This window comes from Atta cephalotes, assembly GCF_000143395.1.
Source record: "Atta cephalotes unplaced genomic scaffold scaffold00021, whole genome shotgun sequence".
NCBI lineage: Eukaryota > Metazoa > Arthropoda > Insecta > Hymenoptera > Formicidae > Atta > Atta cephalotes.
In genome coordinates this window covers 799,982-817,278 of record NW_012130085.1, presented here as the reverse complement: position 1 = coordinate 817,278, position 17,297 = coordinate 799,982, and the positions used below count along the sequence as shown (strand labels likewise).

The following is a 17,297-nucleotide window of genomic DNA, read 5'->3' as shown; positions in this document are numbered from 1 at the left end:
GAGAGAGAGAGAGATGTTAGGCACAAATGCTATGTGTTAACTTTAACAAACGTAGATGTCTGTGTTATTCTCTCAACTAAAATTGATTAAAATTGCACAGATTTTGCCGACAGCGGAAAAGCGAATGAATGAAAATTCCCCCATTATCGCTGAAACGTATTATTAGAATGAGTCGCAATTTTGTCTTCCCGGAATCAGATCGATTATTACGCGCACTTTATTTTTGTACATTTGTATCTAATTACACTAGAAACTCATTGTATTCAATAAGCTAATAAATCGGTAAAACGTAATTATATTTTAACTGACTTCTCAAGGGAACATACGGAATTCATGGAATTCCTAATTGTCTTCCAGGTACGGCGAGAAGCAACGGCGATCGGACAGCCAAGAATTGAGCGGCATTCAATTGCTCTCTGCTACGGCTTACCAATTGAAGAAACCGTATCAGCAACTGTTGATACCCATCACGATATGGATTGGTATGGAGCAGGCTTTCATCGGCGCCGATTTCACGCAGGTGAGCTTTTCAAATAATAAACGAATTTTAAATAGCGTTTATACCGTCATTTCTAATCTGTCGACGTCAGTAATGGAAACTTAATCATAGTTTCTAGAGAAACAATTTCTACATGAGATTTGATATTTGTTGGGAAAATAAATATCTTTATATATCATATGTATAAGTATTTGAAATAATCGATATAATATTTGAAATATAATTGGTAAAGGTTTAATGTAATGATCTAAAATATACTTGTAATTCACGAAAAACATAAAAATTCAATTTTTTTATCATAAAAATTTAATTTTTATTAAATTTAATTTTTCTTGTTAGCAAGAAACGTTGAATTTTTTTACCATTAAGGAAAGTTTAAAACAGATTATTTGCACAATTAACAATAATCTTTGTCTAACTAGAATATACGAACGAATTTATCATGGTAGATTTATTTGATGGTATGCGTTAAAATGCACGATACTTTCTAATGTTCAGTTTCAATCGCTCACCGACGTATAAATCGACGCCAGTCTCTCCCTTTCGCGTACATTGTATAAACGGCAGCCGCCGGTAAAACAATGGCATTCCATTTTGCAATCTACACCGCTACACCGAGTATCGACCTTTTATTGCAAGTCCCCCGGGTCCACGTGTTCTCGTGAAGTATTGATAAGGAAACGGCCGTCCTTGGCTTCGTACCAGGATCCGACATTAACGAAGCGCAATGACGTCAACTCGGTCTGACTCTGTAATTACAGTCCGAACTCGAACCATCATCGGGCGGTAAAGAGGCAAAAAAGAGAGACGAATAAAAAAAGCGAAGTTCCGTATTCTCGTTTATAGCGTTCCTTTCTTATTCACGGGCACGTACAGTCGTATTTATTGCGTTGCAGCCACGCTCGAAGATTTATCGGCATTGCTCCGTGATAACGTAAAATTGCTGCGAACATAATTATTTGTCATGACGAATGACAGTCTCCGAAAACGGTAAAATCTCGATCGCGAGAGGAATATTTCATTATTGAATATACAACAACAGATATGTCGATATAAAAGCTGTCAGTAGTCTGTGCGAGAAAACGAAAAAAACATTCGGTATAAAGTCAGAGCTAGAGTGAAATGATTCAAGCGTGTCATACGTTATTTTTTGTCACTGCAGATCTGTTAATCGATCCTACATTGTTAGATATCAAGAGAATAACCCAATCTCTTGAATTAAATAACATTTTCAACTTCCAGTTGTGTTAAAACATAAATCAATCCATTTTTGGATTATAGTTTCAAAGTAAAAATGTTCATTAACGTATTCATTAATAAACTAAATTTGAGTCAAATTTAATATATTTTCTTAAATTAAGTTGTTTAACTCCATCATTTTAATTAATGATATATTGATATATTGAATATATTGAATAGGAACAATGTGGCGACTTAGAGATATGATTAAAAATAACTCATACTGGGTATAAATTGACATTATAAATTTAACAGTGTACTAAAGACAATCAACTTAGTGCCATTTTTATATAAAATTACTAATTAATTAATCATCCTTCCATTTGATTGTGCGAGAAGAATTTTGGGATATATCCCGATGGAATTCCGAGAATCTATAGATAGACCTACTTCTGAGAAAACCCGAGGCTATAAAAATATGTATAATGGAAGCTTCTGGTCGGTCATCGAGCTCTGTAACCGGTCTCTCCATAGATTTTCTCTTTTTACACGTTCTTTAACTGGCGCCAGAGTCTGTCTTTCCCGATCCAGTCTTGAACTATCGCGAATCACGACGACAATCTTCGTTATCTTCATCGATAGTAAGAATTCTCACTCATAGAAGCCGGTAGACACTTTTCTTTTCCTCGGCATGGAAATTACCTAGGATCGTGAAACCGACGTACATACGTATCATATCCTTATAAATTTTTTAAATCTGCTTTACTAATCTTCGAGGTGGAGATTTATTGCTCCGGTTTCACTTTCTATCAAAGTGTCAATTTTCGTTCGACAGATTCTAAGATGGCTTTTATGCCTGGCTCATTACGTCTTTTTATATATTTTAATGTATGTTCTATTCGAAAATTTATTTGCGTGAATAATAAAATCGGAATGTGTCTGTTAGATTTTTAGTTTATGCTTTCTAGGCACAATTTTTTAAATAAAATCTCTCTAATTTGGTCACTATTGTATATACAGTGATATTAACAATAAAATATTTTAACCTGTCATCTTTTTTTTTATTTAGCAATGTGAAAAATAATATCATTACAACAAAGTCACGATACGTACGTATATTTATACACATTTTTCTACGAGAAACCTTTCGTTTGACTTCTTTTCGTACGCTATGTCTCGGATAGCAAGTCGTGATCATCAAATCACAACAAAAAATCGATCTGGATCAGCTGAACAGATGTGGAACGCCGTTTCTCGATTAATAACGGCCACATGAGGACGCATGATCGTTCTCTGGAAATACATATTACCGATTATGAGAGATATGAGATTTGCAAGAATTAAGCTTGTGTATACGTTTAACGACCTTATTGAAAATTGGTTTATATGCGAAGCGTATGAATAAAAATTCCGATTAATAAAACACACAAAGTTTGTTATTAATACATATACATATATATTTTATAATGATTTAAAGTTATAACATTAGAAAATGTGTATGTGTCATTTGTTCATATAATAAAGTAAATTGAAAAGTTTATTACGGTATAAAAGAATTTTTTGTACTTAAAAAATTATATTATGGAATATATCTTTCATTAGATAAGAAAAAGTACCAGGATAAAACATTGCACATCTCGCTGTGCGAGCATTAAAATCCCCGAGCTTTGAGCGGTTTACGTGCGATTGATCCCGAGATTTTAATAAAACGAGATTATTTTTGAATTACGATAAAGTTATTTTTTTTTATATTTTTTAAGAAGAAATAGAAGTACTGAAACAAAATACGTCAAGATGTAATTAACTAAAAATAATAACGAAGATGAATTAGAACGTTGTAAAAGAGAAAAATGATTAAATGTGTCACGTGTTGAAATTATACGAAATTGATTTAGAAAGTAAATATACTTAATTAAAATATATATTCGCCATGAAAGCGATAAGAAGAAAAGAAAAACAAATTTTTAACGAAAGAAAAAAATAGATGTATAAGAAAGAAACATTTATAGTAGACGTTTTTAGTGTGATATACGTTTGACATGCGAGCAAAAGCATTAAATCAAAAAGTATTTGAATACAGAATGTAGCGCGATATTTGTTGTATAGTATAGGAAATATAATTAAAAATTTCTAAGAAGTTCTCAGATATACGATAAAAGAAAGAAGAGGTACGATTGTAATCACTGGCCGCGTCCAAATTAATCCCTATTGGAAAGATGGATTTGCGTAATTTATATGCTGTCTAGTAATCGACCCGCCCAATGATATTCCGTATCTTTACCTTCTCTTGGACGTTACGGCATCCCGTGACTGTCAGCAAAAACACATCTCGAAGCGGCATCGAGTTAGTTGATTTTTTGCGATATGATTATGATTAAGCTACTACAGTTTTAATGGCTCAGTCTTTTCTTGTCATCGGATTGTCGAGTTCCAGCCATTTTTTTGGAATTGCTCATTTTTGAAATGATCAATCAAAAATATTTGATACATTCAAAAAAAGATTTATTGAGTCTTAATATATATTTTTTTAAATGGTAATAATTAAATGTAAACTTATAGTAAACAAATATTTATACAATATAAAAGTAATAGTTAAATGAAATTAATGATGTTTGTATTAAATAAATATATATTTACATTCAGTAAATATTTGCTTAGAAGTATTCAAACAAATATTTATTAAAATTTAATATTTATTTTCCAGTATATTTTCTACGTAAAGATCTGAAATGATACTAAAAATAATATTCAAGACAATGTAAAACCACTTCAAATTATTGGATAGTTTTGTTTTTTCCAAAACAAAATGTCATAAGAATATGTCGTATTTTCTTTACATTACTTTTTACGAATTATTTCATGTGAAAGTAGGTTTTTGTTGAGGTATATTCTAGAACTGTCAGATATTGCTCAATTTACATGAAAATTATAAAAAGAACTTAAGTCTCAAGTAAGGAACTGGAATTAATCGAGGAAGGTCGCATCGGGTGAACCCCCTCATTATTGAACGACCCTGCATTATGGCAAAAATAACCTCCGGTTCCGAGTTGCGACTCGTTCGAAATTGGTTCGCCGATAGGTCGTACGTCGTACGTCGTCTTCGACGTCGGGAAGCTGGATAATTGGGCAATTAAATCCGCGCCGAGAAAATGAAACGGAAAGAGAGAAAAAGAAAAAGAAATAGAAAAGAAAAAAATGAGCAAAATGTGGTAGTTATAGGCTCTGCTGAGTCAGCTGTAGCGCTGGATCTGTTATAAATAGCCCTGTGAGCTTATTCTCGTGCCGATCCGACGATACTGCTTCCATATCTGGAATCTCGTGTACCAGTATTTCTTAACGTATGACCATACATGCATGTGTATGTGTGCACGTGTCGTAGTTACTGTTCGCTCCGGTCTGATCTCGTGAACGCCTCGGGATATATAATCCCATTCAAACGTTCACGGATATCATTCAGTGAAGAATTGCGCAAAAATATTAAAAGAATGCGATGATATATTTCGAGTTCAATGAAATTCTACACTCGACTTATAAAAGCTATTAATCACGATTTGACACGAAGAGTTAATTAAATACACGCTGCTAAAAATAAAAATATTAATTTTATAAAAATGTTAATTTTATTTTAAAAAATGTTAATTTTAACTTAAAGACATATAGTGGACTTTCTGAAATATGTAAAAATATTAAAATTAACATTTTATTTTTAAATGTATAAGCTCTCCTGACCCTTCCAGTACAAATTTTTTTAAAACATTGTTAAAAAGAATTCAGAATTTTTATGTGATCCACGTAAGCAACAAAAACATTATATTTAGATTTATAGAAGAAATGATTTGCCTATTTTGATTGTAAATTTATTACTATTAAAACAGTGAAATTTGTTTGTCAATCTTACATTTTTTTACTAAAATTTTTTTAATGTTTCAGAAATTTACTTATCAAATTGTTTTAATGAGGTAGTTGTTTACCTTGAGAGCCACGAATGATATAATATGACATTATGTATGAAAAAGGAAATGTTCGAATACAAATTTTATTGATTTGAAAAAAGATTACTTCAAGCTATCAACGTAATACATTTCGTGTGGAGTTCTTACACATCGAAAATGCTGTTACAAATGTAAAAACTGAATTTTTACACAGTATAAAAGATTACAGCGGATATTACACGCGGTATTATAAATAAATCACTTCATTTTTAAAAATATGTATCTGAGATTATACAATTCATATATTAATTACAGGAAGAATTGAAGATATTTTATGCAATAATATGGCCGTGACGTCTAAAATGACGGCGTGTCTGATTAAACGTTGAATTGCTACTTATCGTAAGACGTAAGACGTAATTAAATGTCCTTCGGCGTGGCTGCGACCCTGTCGTAAAAATTCTGGCTCCGATATTACGAAGGGCGTCTTGCGTTTAAGTGGGTATTTATGCGTTAACGATCGGCATGAAATGACCACGCGAAATACACTTTATATATAATGCACCTTCTGTCGAGATAATATTACAAATATGTAAGTAATTGAAAAAGTGTCTCGTTCAAGATTAGTATATTTGGTAGCTTAAGGCGACGAGAAGGTACGATGTCCGCATATTGCGAAAGATAATTGCGTATAGATATTTTTATGGCTACTTTGAACATAACTTTTGAAAATATATAATCTCTATCAATTTTACTGTGTATCAACTTTAAAATCTTGTGTTACATTTTATGTTATCGAATGAAACTTGATATATTGATATATCAATATTGATTAACGTATGTAACGTGCTCATAAAACATTTTATGAAAAGTTTGACTTCGTGCATTTAAAGTTTGACTTCGTGCATTTGGTAATTGAATATCTTATGTAGTTTAAAATTAAATTTCATCCGCTTAATGACATGTCAATGTTTAATAACAATTCTTTTTAAAATAATTATTTTTCTTTTGTTTTAGTCATGTTCTATTCCAAATGTTATCTCGCTCATCCATAACGTCAAATTTTTTCCTAATTCCAAAATATATTTTGTCTTTAATATAATATTTTGATTATTATTCTTGTTTTAAATGAAAATAATTATCTGCGATTAAATAGTCCTAAAAATATAATAAAAAGAATAAAAAAAGAATTAAAAAAGAATATAATAACATATAGAAAAAAATGAATAGAATCCTTGTAATGAAGGATTCAAGGACACATGCGTGTCTGCGTTTCGATAATATATCCTCAAGATCTTACGTCATTATAATGAATTTAAATGGAAATAAAAATATTAAAAACACAAGTTAAAAAAGTTCGAGTCTAAATCTCAGTCTGTCGTCTCATTATATCAACAATGGGATTATAATTGCTTTTATAAATGTACACAAAGATTGATATCAACTTCCTTTAGAACAAATTCATTGATTTAGCATAGAAAAAAATTTAATATTCTTTTGCTTGTAAAACTTTCAGTAGTTATTCAAACCGATTAAAAATTGTCGTGTTTTGAAAATCAAATTAACATACATATATAAATCCTATCAGTGTATGAAAATGTATATGAAAGCAACAGAAATGAAAGAGCCCGATTACATCTCACAGATATTGCAACTATATACGAATTTGAAATGTATATGGCGTCATGTATTTATAATAGAGATTTTTATATCAGAGAGAAAGACAAAGAAATTTCAAAATCATAATTTATTGCAAATCATAAGTTTTTGCTTTCTGTAAGAAATGTTGATCAATTTCTTTTATTTTTGCTTTCTTCTTTATAATAAGTTTTGATAGGATATTGTAAAGTAACAAAAAATTAATACCATTATCATTATCATTTGATGAGAAACCTTAATCATTTTCATACAATTTCTTAAATTTCTAATAATACGTATGTTCCAATTATCTATCTGATATATCAGAAATTTTTACAATGTTTGAATTCAGAAGACTCTCTAATTTAAAAAAAATAAAGACATTTAATTGAATTCTTTTGTGCTTTCCAGGCATACATCTCCTGCGCTCTGGGCGTCCACAGAGTCGGCTATGTCATGATCTGCTTTGGGGTTGTTAACGCTGGCTGTTCCTTGCTATTCGGTTCGTTAATGAAATTTGTTGGCAGACAACCACTGATGGCGTTGGGCGCCATCGTTCATGCTTCTCTCGTAGTTGTTCTCCTCATGTGGAAGCCTCATCCTGACAATCCTTATGTCTTTTTCTCAGTCTCAGGATTATGGGGTGTGGGCGATGCTGTGTGGCAGACGCAAGTTAACGGTGAGTGTAAAACTACATGTTAATGTTAGCTAAAATATTGCGAGAAAAAGCTTAAAAAAACCTTTTATGTGAGAAAAGATACCTGTGCTGGTTGGAATAGTTTTACAAAACTGTCGGGACTTTTGATATGGTAATTTTATAATAGTTATTTTAATTAAAACAATTAAACATTCTTAAAAATATTAATAAAAATATATATTATATCTTTATATAATCTATTACATATTATAAGACATATATTAGAAATATTATATATCGAACGTTATTAGCCATATAGCTGGCAAAATCAAACGCTCTGAATCGGATGATACATTACAAGAACAAAAAAGATTATTTGGTATTCAATATCGAAATTCATTTGTGTAGCACTCTATTGTTCATGCAATCATAATGAAGCAAATTTATATCGTATTGGAAAAATGATAAAAAAAATATTCAATATTAGCGGATTGAAGTAGTAAAAATTCGTAGTGCGGCGAGAGATAGCGAATTGTCTTGGAAGTGTATCTATTTAGGTCTTCTAAAAAACCGGAATTTTGATCGTAAGACGTCATCGAGATTTACCGGCTATATTTCGTATTTGTTTATTCGCAGTCAATACGAATATTAATAGATCAGACGAATACTTGACGGACGTCTTTAATGTATTCACGATAAGCGGTATTTGAAGATATATTGCTTCTCATCAATATTAATGTCATCAATATTAACGCTGAGGCCTGAAAATAGGGTCACTGATCGATATAGTCCAAAACGAGAAAATATGCGAATTTCTTCGCTATTGAGTTGACACAACTAAGAAAAATTTTTGTTTAATAATGGATGAACCAGAAAATTCTGTTCATATCAATTAGAATTTCAGTCATCATAATTAAATTATCTTGATTACTAAAAATCTGATTGATATGATCCGAATTTTCTAATTCGTCCATTTTCAATCAGGAATTTTCCTCAATACAGAATTTATAAAATTTGGCTTTGATATTTTGCATTATGTAAGTAAATGTTGATTTTCCAAGTGGATGTCATTTATAAAAAGTGTTTTCCTTTTAATGATTGCTTGCCATTGATAAGACGATAGATAGAAAGTTTAATGACGTAATCTGTAAAAAATTAAGCGTAGGAAGGAAGTATAATAAATTGCGAATTAATGAGTTAAATTGCTTCTATGATTATCATTTGTCGAATCGATTATAATTTACTCTTTATATTTATTCTTTATAATTTACATGTGTCAGCATCGTATAATTGATCAAAGTAATAAATATGTATAATTAATGAGAGAATATAAGAGTCTTTTTCAAGATGAACGGTCATTTAAAGAAAGCAAGACGAGCAAGACGAGCAGCCATTTAAAGAAAATAATCATGATTTTGAACTACGTGACGAGATAAAACATTTCAATGTGCATAAAACATTTTACACAATGACTACACGTTAAATTTTTTTCTAAATAAGAAATATTGTCGACGTTTTTGTATTCGCTGTAAAAATAGAAACGTTCTCTTTGCCTCTCGCAACAAAATTTGCTCACATTAAATTGAATAAATATCCTGGCTTATTACCGCATCAGAAGAAGATTATACCGGCCTCTTCGTTAATCATAAAAACAATATAAAAAAATATATTAAAAATTCAGAGGTAATATATTAAAAATTCAAAATTTATCTCTCGTACTTAGTTCCAAGATTTGATTCACATTCAAGGACATTTCGTTCCATATTCATTGTATGTCTCGACATCATCACGTTGTAATTAACAACAAAAAGATAATTTCATAAAAAAATATAAATTTGTTTTTAGGCTTATTAAGATAAATTGTGTTCTCTTTTTCCTGAGTTGAACAAAATTTGATGCAATGCTTTAATAATTTTGATTCAATTTTCGTTTGCATTTATAGCCACGATTCGCGTATATAGTAAATAATCGAATACTACATAGTAATGTTGCTTATGTATATCAGGATTTGTCTTTGTATAATAATTAGAGCTTCTACACAGATCTACACCTCTGGAAAGCGAATCTCGTATTGTTTTTTTTGCCTTAGCTTTTTTGCAGGATTATTCATTCTCCACCGTACCATTCTGAGTCACGTCACGAGATTTTGCAGAAACTGATATGCAAATCTATTTAACTATATGTATACAAAAACACACAATGTAGACAACTGTATTTGTTTTACATCCGGTTTTGTTAATTGTCAGTTAATTGTGCCATGAGAATTTTTAATTTAGCGTACTAAATAATGAGCGACGTTAATTATTAGCTAAGAATACTTTTGAAAAGTATCATAGAAAAATCTCAAAAATTGCAACAACCAATATATAACGAAAATTTTCTTCGAGGAATTTTGAAGCTTTTCATGTTAAAATAAGTTTTTATTGTGCAGTTTAAAATTAGATGAGAAATATTCAATTTTAAGTTTTAGTACATTCTTTTTAATTGAAATACAAACCTTTTTAATGATTAAGACTATCATCAAAATAACAGACTCAGAATGTATACTCTCATATATTTTTTCCCATGGATTTCCCGCTTCTATTTGAGTAATTTATTTCTTTAATGCGGCACCTCGTGCATCACCAGCAGCACTATCATTATTGCTGTTACGTGCTTTCTGAAAGCGTATCTAAAGAGCGCCGAGTCAAGGATTCGATTCATCTGTAGGCTCATTATCTCGCCGTCAAACGCGACGATGAACGCAAAACCTCGATCGACCTCGGTGCATGATGTAGTACCTGGATGCACCTATTTGTAGTCGCGAATCTGATAAAAGCACCTGCCAAGTTAATCCGCAACAAATGAGATCATTTAAGTCATTTATTGTTTCAGTTAAGTGTGCAAATCAGGGATTTCCTAATGAATAGAAGAAGAGAGAAAGAGAGATAATGATAGAAGAAGAGAGAAAGATAGAATATATTTTTATTTTATATTTTGTCTTGAACGATCGTTAATGTAACCGGATAAAAAAATTGTCACCTCTATATTAATACTTTTAATCGTGGAAATTTTGTGGATAAATTTTTTAGATGCTAAATTATTTTGAAGTTTTCCTTACTATCCAAATTACCGCAATGATTATTTATTATTATGATTATTTATTATATCGACTGTTACAGGACTCTACGGTACGTTGTTTAGACGTAACAAGGAGGCAGCCTTTTCGAACTACAGGCTGTGGGAGAGTGCTGGCTTCGTGATCGCCTATGCATATAGCACACATCTCTGTGCCCGTATGAAACTGTATGTGATGCTGACGGTACTTATCATTGGTACCATAGGCTACATTATCGTCGAGTTGTTGCACAGACGCAAGCAACGGCGGCTCAAAGCGATCGCCGAGGATCCGAAGGCTGCCCAAGCAGCCGCCGAGGCGAATCATCCGGAAGAAACCGATGACGAAAAGGATGATCTCGACGACGAGATCATCATCACGCATTTGTGAGCGACGATTAACGTCGACGTAGTCGTCGCTCCTTAAAAGTCCTCGCGCCGCTTTCTCGGCTCGTCGACGGGGAAATCGAGACAGCCGGAAGATCTGATCGATCCATTTCGTGAATACTTTTTCCTCTACTATCTTCCGCCTGTCATTCCCTCGTTTTAGCTTATCAATCCCTCTCATCTTGAGATAGAGATTAATGAGCTGCCGAGATCAATGAGTAGTCGCGGTACTCTTCCCCGTCGACGATGTGGGCGAGGAAAGCGTGTTCTTGGCGGTAATCCGGAATGTGGAATCTGCGTTTGGTCACAAGAAGATCAAGGTTGAAGCACGACCTTAATGAAACGGGCCACAACTTTCACGATGAAGTGGAGATGCCGGGCGTCGACTCCATCTTGCGGATGCTTCTCTTCAAGATAATGCCGAGTGTAATGCGTCTCTCCAGGCTGAAATCTGGCTTCCATCTTTCTCAGCGGGACCCGAATTGATGATAGATCAGTAATACACTTGTCAATATTTGGTGGTGCTAAGGAATGCATGGCGATGTAAAATTCGCTTTCGTACTCTAGAAACATGGAACTTCCGCCACTGTTACTCAAAACTATCGAATCAACACCATGATGAGGAATCACTCTGATCTTCGATCTGCGTTCTTAATATGAGACTTCATCATCACACTTCGTGAAGCGGTCACGAAAATAATGCGCGGCATAGAGGTAAAAAATGCATTTTATTGCGCGTAGTTCTTATGCAAGACGCGTATTTAAAAATGTGGCGATCCTAGAATTATTCAGTTTATATCACATATTTATTGCATGCCGAATGGCAATGCCTCAGTAATCGTTGTCATCATGTATTGGAGAAGAATAATAGAAACGCATTTTTGCTTCTTTAAATTTGAAGAATTATTATATTTTAGAAGAAACATTAAATGCTATATTTTTTTCAATTTCAAGCTTAAGTAAGAGGAAAAATTTACTATCTCATTAGGCTCTTAAATTTATTCGATATTTATAATGTTAATATGAAGAAATTCATTTTGACATCGATTTCGTTAATGGTTTTTTATAAATTGATATGAATTTTTGCATTTTAAAACATTTTATTAATTATAATATGTAAAGATTATAATTTTGTCAACTACAAAATAGATTTTATATGAATTTTTTCATTATAAAACATTTTGTTAGTTTTATATATATATAATTTGCAATATAATTTGTGAAAATTATAATTTTATTAATATTACGACATAAAAATATTTCGTAAATGAAAATGCATATGAGACACATATGTAGTTTATAATTAAAATATGTTGACATGAATTTCGACGACAATTGATCATATTTAATCAATGATAATAATGTTTTCCTTTGAATTTATAATACTCTAGCTATTTAAAGACAAAAGACAATCGTCACTATGAAATAATTATATGTCGGGAAATGGTATTCTTAATCGAGGAATCGTTGTCAGTCATGTTAGCAGTCGGAATTCCTCGCATATTTTTTCTTGCGGGAGAAGCACGTGAGATATCAATGTGGGTCTACATATGAAAACAGTATTTTTCCTGACAGGAATAAGCGAGTTATACAGAAGGAACAGATAGAGATTCATTCTTTATGGAACTAAGTTTCTAATTTTCAAATTTTTGATTTGCTTATACATAAACATTCTTCTAACCTGTCCTAACTTTTTTATTTTATGTATAAGAGGAAACTTATTTTAATTAAATAGAATTTAAAGATTTTTTATTATGAAAAACAAGTTTCTTCTTATTTCATGTTCATTGAGTCACATCGCGGCGATTGAAAATTTCGAAGAATGGAACTCAGTCGATTTTCTATCGGTATGACCTATTTTCTGCGGGAATCTTATCGCGTGTCGCTTTATGTTAGACGGGCGGTAAAAGCGCAAGAAACATATCAAATTACTGTAAACACTGTAAACCGCTTGGATGCATTATTCCGTCCTGTCGCAATCTGTACACGGTAGCTCAAGAGTCTACGACGTAAGCTTAGGATACGGACACAGTCCTAGCGAGATCTGTTCTTGCGAGTCATCGTGTTGATAGAACGATTATTTCTGTTGCTTGAAATTATCAAAAATTTTGCACTTAAATATTTATTGAAATTAATTAATTTAAACCTCAAAGAATAAGAGAAACATAACATGCCATGTGTCGTTTCCATCTAAAAATAGTTTATCCTTATTTATTTATTTAAAATGTTTCACAAAGCTTTTATAAAATGATACAAAGATTATTTTATTACTAAAAACGTCGTATGTAAAATCAAGTATCTCAGGCTTGGCTTGTTTTTCGATAATTATGGCACGATCTAGCGGATTAATTGCGCGTTCGCTGCTCTTATCTAACATTTATCGGTCTTGTGCGGCTCCGTCCATCGAGTATTTGCTCCACGTGCTCTCACATCCCCGGGATAAACCCGGCTCCGCATTTCTACAAACGATCGTGAATGAGCCGACTACTTTTTTTCTGCGATGACCAGAACGGGATGGGCATGAAACCAGGGACAGGAAACTCGCGGGAATCCTGTCCCTCGGATAGGAGTCACAGTGGTACCCACTGTCTATTTATATATACCTGCGATACCAATCCATCCGATCGACACACCGGCCAGTTCTCTCAAACGAGAGCCGCGTCTCGTTTCCATTTTATTATTCGCCCAGGTTCTCCTGTTCATTTTCCGTACCGATGCAGCGAGAACTCGTCTCGCCGGTACGGTATCGCAATTTTCTGCGCAATTGGCGCCGCCGTAAAGGTCTTGCAAGGAGAACCCCATAGTGATGTTGAGAACGCGCCGCGTAACGGCTGCTCGTTTTGTTCGTTTTTGCCAACTGGATTTTACGCGTCTTGTTTCTCTACTTTTTCTCGCTTTTTCTCTCCGCCTCCTTCTCTCGCCTCGTCATCTTGGCGCCGCGGAAAGTACTACGCTCCTCAGCGGGGGTCGCGCTTTTAATTCCACTTTTAATTCCACACTACGTTATGTCTCTCCTTTTCTCTGTCGTGAATTCCTATCGCGCTTGCGCGATAATATTCTAGAAGATGGAATAAATGCAAACAGCGACGAGAATGTCGATATTAATTGCGCGAGATGAAACAACGACCGAACTTCTGTCTTTTTTCTTCACATATTATGCATTTTTCCACTATATTCGTAAGAAACGACATCTTACTCATCACATTTTAGAATTGACGAGATGAATGTTCTTTTTTAAAAATTTAATTTGAGAATATATTATAGGAAAAAAAGCTTCTTTAAAGACATGCAAGCTTTGAATAAATTTGTCTCAACAAATAATACGTTCTATCATACGTATCGATGACACATCCATATTGTATATGCGTTATTATACATAGGATGGTTTTGTAGTCACATCAAGAATGAATGTTTCCTGTATCGTTTTTAATATATCTATGCTATATTTTATTCCTTTCTTTATTTTATCGCGAAGATTATAGATTTAAGTAACTCGAGTAGCTCGTGGTGCAGCAACGATAGATGAACGGATTAGTAGGATTTGAATCACCGAAATCAACAAAAGTATAAACAAATTTTTCGAAGAGAAATTGCCCGATTCAAAATCTGATTCGTCCTCTAATCCGATTCATCCGCGATTGTTACATACATATTAATATTGCAGTTAAATAAATAGTTTATTTTACGGCACATAAAATAAATGAGTGAACGATGGAGAAATTGAAGATCCAGAGAGGGCAGCAAACCCGGAGTATTTGCGTAATTCTCGAAGGAACAGTTTTTATTTCGCTGAACTTTAAGGGACTCACGAATCACAGAACTTGCACCTCGACTTGTCGAAGAAGAAGACATGGTTTAACGGGAACCACGACATTTAAAACACACACACACACACACACACATATATATATATATATATATATATATATATATATTTTTAAGCCTGCGAGATTAGACTTCCTAGATTTTATTGATTGTGAGAAATATATTTAGAGGAAGAGATATATATATAAATATATACATATTATTTGTTTAAAAGATTTGCGGAGAGAAAAGATTTCATCGGTTCGGGCCAATATTGGGACCATTCCGATTTCATGTTTCTTTTTGCTCTTATTTGAGATTTGTAAATATACAATTAGTATTAATCGCTAGCACATAATTGTGCAAGAAAGAGCAATTAGACATCGCTTCACATATCGAGCAAGTTTTTTGAACATTTTGTTTTCTGTTATTTTTATTTAACTACGTTCATACGCGTCTAAGGAGTGCAATCCCAGATACATTGTTACTATATTCCTTTTCTTTCTCTACTGTTCAAGACCATTAAATCCATCTTTTTTAAATTCACTCCACGATTGTTCTCTTATGTCTCGAAACACGTGAGCATATACTTATTTTGTTTTAAGTACGGAGGAACGTATGGAGGAGTGACACAAAGGAAAGGATGGATTCATTGTTTGAATCTCAAATAGCACAGCAGCGCTTGCAAAGCGTTAAAAAAGCGCTTACATATGCACTTTTTTAACACTTTTAAACACTTTGTAAGTGCTGTGCTACTTGGGATATCTGTCACTTTTTGGACACGCATGAACGCGGTTGTTATACATATATCCTTAGATAAGCTAAGGGGATCCAGCATATTCTGCTAATGTAATGTAATGTGTTTGTTGTTTTAATCGATAGAAAAGGAATCGTGCGCCGATGTTGTCGATGCGCTCGACAAATTGTACATACAATATATTTTATTATATGTTCACTTCCTTATTATATTGCTATTGCGTTCGATTGTTATCGTACATTATGATGACACGTTGATCATCGTTACAATCATTAATTGTTACATCATCAAATTATTACTATAGTTAATAATATATATTATGTGTGTCATTGTGTCCGACACGTTATGTAACGATAAGAATCATTTTATTAAAATTGTCGATTAAGACATACAATTAACATGAATTTTAATCTTCTAATGTTTCCTTCTAATGTTCTCGACTGGCTTTAATTATATCCTTTTTTGTTCATGTCTCTTAGTGAAACGACAATTCTTAATGAATGAATTTATATTTTATTAATGAATCAAAAATTCTATGTAATGTTATGACGATTTCATGATATGATGATTTCTAAATGCAATTTATAATACATATTAAATTTAATTAATTAATATGTAATAGCGTAATTGTAAATTCCATATATAATTTTTAATAAATAATAAATTTGTATTTATAGATGAATAAAGTGATATTAAACAATTAGAGACATAAATAAATATAAATTACGTATTTAAGAATACGATATCAGTTTTTTATATTTAACAGCTGATTGCATATAAAATAAACAATATAAGTTAATATGAAAATTTACGAAGCAGCTGTTTCAACAATCCGTCGTTCTCGGAGAATGGAAGAACAAAGAAAAGGAAGCAATTGCTACCGTTATTATACGTTATCTTATTACGTAACATATTGTCGTAAATACTATTTGCTCTACTGAAGCTAGACTTGTTCGCTACGGCACAAGATCTACAAATCTAAACACGAAATTAAAAGAATGTGAGATAATTGTCGCAATATTATTTTTCTTGTTTGTTAAACTTGTGTTATTTCTATGATTAGAGTACAACAATATATATAAATACTTTATTATAATATGAAGTATAATCAGTGTATTGCAATATTCGAAATCATGTACATACATAGTCTGACTTAAGAAATTATCACACAGCAATAATGTTTATACTGTATACACTTGCAGATACTTTAAGCATTATAATAGCAGAAATTTTACTGTATATATATATATATATATATATATATATATATATATATAATAATAATAAATAATTAACGTTATTATTACGTACGACTACGTAGTAGTTATTATTATTATTTATTAATTAAGAAAGAAAGTAATTAATTAA

At 32.2% G+C, this 17,297-nt stretch overlaps 1 protein-coding gene across 1 annotated transcript in view; it reads left to right on the top strand.

The window, feature by feature from the left end:
* The window catches only part of LOC105619333 (UNC93-like protein), a 30,063-nt gene extending 18,691 nt beyond the window's left edge, over nucleotides 1–11,372 (top strand). The window contains exons 3-5 of the mRNA XM_012200853.1: nucleotides 358–520; nucleotides 7,660–7,927; nucleotides 11,047–11,372. Coding sequence (XP_012056243.1) covers nucleotides 358–520; nucleotides 7,660–7,927; nucleotides 11,047–11,372 — 757 coding nt within the window. The remainder of the gene's footprint in view (nucleotides 1–357; nucleotides 521–7,659; nucleotides 7,928–11,046) is intronic.
* Nucleotides 11,373–17,297: the final 5,925 nt, after the last annotated feature.